The sequence below is a fragment of the Procambarus clarkii genome, chromosome 78, assembly GCF_040958095.1.
Source record: "Procambarus clarkii isolate CNS0578487 chromosome 78, FALCON_Pclarkii_2.0, whole genome shotgun sequence".
NCBI lineage: Eukaryota > Metazoa > Arthropoda > Malacostraca > Decapoda > Cambaridae > Procambarus > Procambarus clarkii.
Genome location: NC_091227.1, coordinates 14,317,456 through 14,322,257, shown reverse-complemented (window position 1 = coordinate 14,322,257; position 4,802 = coordinate 14,317,456). Strand labels below are relative to the sequence as shown.

The 4,802-nt window shown below is 44.0% G+C and overlaps 1 protein-coding gene across 1 annotated transcript; it reads right to left on the bottom strand.

Moving 5' to 3' along the window:
- Nucleotides 1-573: 573 nt before the first annotated feature.
- LOC138357500 (uncharacterized) lies at nucleotides 574-3,905 on the bottom strand. Its single transcript, XM_069314357.1, has 4 exons — nucleotides 3,390-3,905; nucleotides 3,123-3,355; nucleotides 2,575-3,092; nucleotides 574-662 (listed from the first exon to the last, which is right to left on the bottom strand). The coding sequence occupies exons 1-4, from the start codon at nucleotides 3,903-3,905 to the stop codon at nucleotides 574-576; spliced, it is 1,356 nt and encodes a 451-aa protein (XP_069170458.1).
- Between the last annotated feature and the right edge of the window lie 897 nt (nucleotides 3,906-4,802).

Here is a 4,802-nt window from a genome sequence, read left to right as displayed (position 1 = left end):
AAAAATGGTGGTGTATCTCGAGGTCAATTTGTGGTCGGCGTCCCAAGCCGACTTCAGTTATTTTATTCGTGAAACTAGTATTTTGAATGCAGACAATAAGTCACAATAACTGTAGCTGAAATATTAGACTTAATAGTCATGGACGGACCGAAGTGTCGTCACTTCCGTTATTATCAGATGTAAGGGTTGGATATTTTGCGTACTAAATCTTATTAGTGAAAGCAGTTAGTGAAACCCGGCAAAAGGTGTCCGTAGACTTTACTCACGTTCCTCTTACTGAATATATTTTAACTCGATATTCGCCTAGTAAAACAAAAATATGTTTTGATCACTTGCATAGATAATTAAGCTGCTTTTCATCGAACAACACAGAAAAAATCTTGACAAAAATTGGAAAGAGCAAAATTATTACGTAAGTTTAATAAAAACATAAAACATCAGAGAATATGAATCCCCGTGTTATCAAGAAACAATAAGGCTATAAGTGAAGGTACATTTCAAATCGACCCGCTTATATTATTTATGAAATCCCCTCATCAGTCAGTCACCAAAGAATTTAACTATGATTTTCTTTCAGAGATGCAGACTGTCAATGTTGTTGGCTGGAATACAGTTTTGCAGACTGCAATACAGCATTGCAGACTGCAATGCAGCACTGTAGACTGCAATACAGCATTGCAGACTGCAATACAGCATTGCAGACTGCAATACAGCATTGTAAACTGCAATACAATATTGTAGACTGCAATACAGTATTGTAGACTGCAACGGTGTGTTGTAGACACCCATTCAGTGTTGCAATCTTCGTCCCTTTTTGACTAAATTGCCTCAATATAACGTCCAATTGTTCCTTGTGCTTCAGTATCGTACTTTTTCAAGTGAATAGTGTGCTGAAAGTTATCTACCATTTAACAATAATTTATATAGAGAGAGATTTCAATATAAAAATTTATTTTATGCGAAATTGGTTTAACACAGACATATGTAGTAGTAATTAACATATGTTTTTATGTGGTTGTATATTCGCTTGATATATATATATATATATATATATATATATATATATATATATATATATATATATATATATATATATATATATATTGTGATATTGAAGATTCTTCGTTTGTAATTTACAATATTTTGCAACACACACAACACACACAGTCCCGTTAGACCCGTAGAGACTACAGCAACTAAACCACACGTCGCTGGAAGACAGAAGAGTTATGCAAGACATGATCACCACATACAAGATTCTCCGAGGAATTTATGGGGTAAATAAAAACAGTTTATTTAACATAAGAGGCACACGCACTATAGGACACAGATGGAAGAAGAGTAAATAAATGAGGCATAGACACATTAGAAATAATTTTTAGTGTCAGAATTGTTAACAAATGGTATGCATTATGAAGTAATGTGGTGAAGGCAGACTCCATACATACTTTCAAATGTAGATATGATAGAGCCCAATAGGCTCAAGAACCAGTACGCCAGTTAATTGACAGATGAAATGCGGGACCAGAGAGCCGAAGCTCAACCCCCGCAAGCACAACTAGAGGAGTACACACATACCCCGCACACTGTACACTCATTGATCTCACCTCCATATATAAAATATTCAGGCCTAATAAAATGGCGCAGTCTGAATCCCCCTTTGCTCGTAACCTGCACAGATAACTCCTGTATTTTATACGACCGTCATACACTAAGATTCATACACACAGATACACACACTTTTATCCACAACGTTTTAGAGTTTTACCCTAGAGAAAAATCAACGAACCTCTGACCGTGTATGGTTATCGACAGCAAAATGAACAAAGCGACTTCAGTGGAGGGTTTCGTTAATATGGAAGAATAGGACTCCTGGGAAGAGGAGAGGTACGACCCCGGAAAGAGGAAAGGCCCGACCATCGTACGAAGAGGTGTACGACTGTTGGGAAAGAAGTGATACGACCCTAGAAAAGGAGATGGTTATCCTCTGGGTGAGGAGAGGTACGACCACACGAGAGAGATGTGCAACCCCTTTTGAGAAGAGACGAGCTCGGAGATTCGCGGTAAAAGTTAAATTTATGGAAATAGAGAAGATTTCGTCGATATATTCGGCGCCTCGCGAGAATATTCACTAGTGTAACTCTGAGTTCAAGCTGAGAGTGGAATACCGTGTGTATTATTTATATTTATATATATATATTATATATTACATATATATATGTATATATATATATATATATATATATATGTATATATATATATATATATATATAAACACATACAAGCACAAGGGAGTGCTATGATTCTCGGTGATAATTTTATTTCAGCATAATATATTAACCGACAGAGCACATGTGATGCTGATTCTTATAAACATACTTTCACTTTCAGAATACTCACTCATATTTGTTTTTTCTAACACACGTTTATTTACATACACAGTTTATTAAACTGAACTTTTCATTTTCTTAAACCACTGTACCTCCTAGGTTAGGGGTCGAATCGTTAATATTGTGATATTATATGTGAGGACGAGGCAGTTTCTGGTTTCCCAAACTACTGTTGTGTGCAAACCAACTGTAGAAGGAATCGGCAGTTTCTGTCCACTGGCCTCAAGCTGTCCGCTGGCCACAAGCTGTCCGCTGGCCACAAGCTGTCCGCTAGCCTCAAGCTGTCCGCTGGCCTCAAGCTGTCCGCTGGCCACAAGCTGTCCGCTGGCCACAAGCTGTCCGCTGGCCTCAAGCTGTCCGCTGGCCTCAAGCTGTCCGCTGGCCACAAGCTGTCCGCTGGCCACAAGCTGTCCGCTGGTCACAAGCTGTCCGCTGGTCACAAGCTGTCCGCTGGCCTCAAGCTGTCCGCTGGCCACAAGCTGTCCGCTGGCCTCAAGCTGTCCGCTGGCCACAAGCTGTCCGCTGGCCACAAGCTGTCCGCTGGCCACAAGCTGTCCACTGGCCACAAGCTGTCTGCTGGCCTCAAGCTGTCCGCTGGCCTCAAGCTGTCCGCTAGCCTCAAGCTGTCCGCTAGCCTCAAGCTGTCCGCTGGCCTCAAGCTGTCCGCTGGCCACAAGCTGTCCGCTGGCCACAAGCTGTCCACTGGCCACAAGCTATCCACTGGCCACAAACTGTCCACTGGCCACAAACTGTCCACTGGCCATAAACTGTCCAATGTCCACAAGCTGTCCACTGGCCACAAACTGTCCACTGGCCACAAACTGTCCACTGGCCACAAACTGTCCACTGGACACAAGCTGTCCACAAGTTGTCCACTGTCCACAAGCTGTCCACTGTCCACAAGCTGTCCACTGGCCACAAGCTGTCCACTGGCCACAAGCTGTCCACTGTCCACAAGCTGTCCACTGTCCACAAGCTGTCCACAAGCTATCCACTGGCCACAAACTGTCCACTGGCCACAAACTGTCCACTGGCCACAAACTGTCCACTGGCCACAAACTGTCCACTGGCCACAAACTGTCCACTGGCCACAAACTGTCCACTGGCCACAAGCTGTCCACTGGCCACAAGCTGTCCACTGGCCACAAGCTGTCCACTGGCCACAAGCTGTCCACTGGCCACAAGCTGTCCACTGTCCACAAGCTGTCCACTGTCCACAAGCTGTCCACTGGCCACAAACTGTCCACTGGCCACAAACTGTCCACTGGACACAAACTGTCCACTGGCCACAAACTGTCCACTGGCCACAAACTGTCCACTGGCCACAAACTGTCCACTGGCCACAAACTGTCCACTGGCCACAAACTGTCCACTGTCCACAAGCTGTCCACTGGCCACAAACTGTCCACTGGACACAAACTGTCCACTGGCCACAAACTGTCCACTGGCCACAAACTGTCCACTGGCCACAAACTGTCCACTGGCCACAAACTGTCCACTGGCCAAGAGAGTCATTGTAAAAATCCCCAATAACTATTAACATCTTGCGAGCATCTTATCAACTTGTGTCACAACCTCTCAATATATTTTTTTATTTTTTGTAGACACTGGAGGCCTGGTCAGAGACCGGGCTCTGGGGACATCGATCCTCGATAGGTAGGTAGTTTCTGTTTTATATATACAGTGTCTGCCTTCAAAAATGTTAAATTTTTTGTCATAGATTTAGAAGTTAGATGTCAGTGTGATTTTGTGCGCTCCTACTAAATTTTATCTTCCTCCTCCACCTTCTCCTACTCCTCTTCCTTTTCCTATTTAATCCTCTCCTATCGCTTGTCCATTATTTTTTCCCTTCGGGTCCCCCTGTACCTCTCCTCTTCTCTTCCATTCCTCCCTTCTTTCACTTCTCCATTCCCCTCGGGTATCACTCATAAAAAGTCCCATTCCGTCCTTTTTACTTTGAGGCATGACTCCTGCTCCCACCCTATTCCTGCTCTCTCCTGTCTCCCCTTCCATTTCTTACACTCTGTTCTATTTACCCTCTACTCCCCTCAGCCTTCATTTTAACCCCCACTCCAAAACCTTTCCCTTTCTCACACACACCCCATCAACCTTTTTATCACCTATTTCTCAATCTCCCTCTCACCCCTTCCCTCAATCTCCCCTCTCACCCTTCTCTGAATCTTACCCTCCCCTTAGTCTCAACGTCCTCTATTCTCAACCTGGCACCATGTAAAATATCACCATCCCCAACCGTCCGCTCCCTTACCCCCCCACTTTCCCCTCGATTACCCTCCCTTCACCCTCCCCTCATCCTCCCTCTCCCCCGACCCAGGTGCGGAGGGTGTTTTAGTATGCATGGGATACGTTATATTCTTTTTGTCATTAAATATTCTTTACTGCAGAGAGACTGTG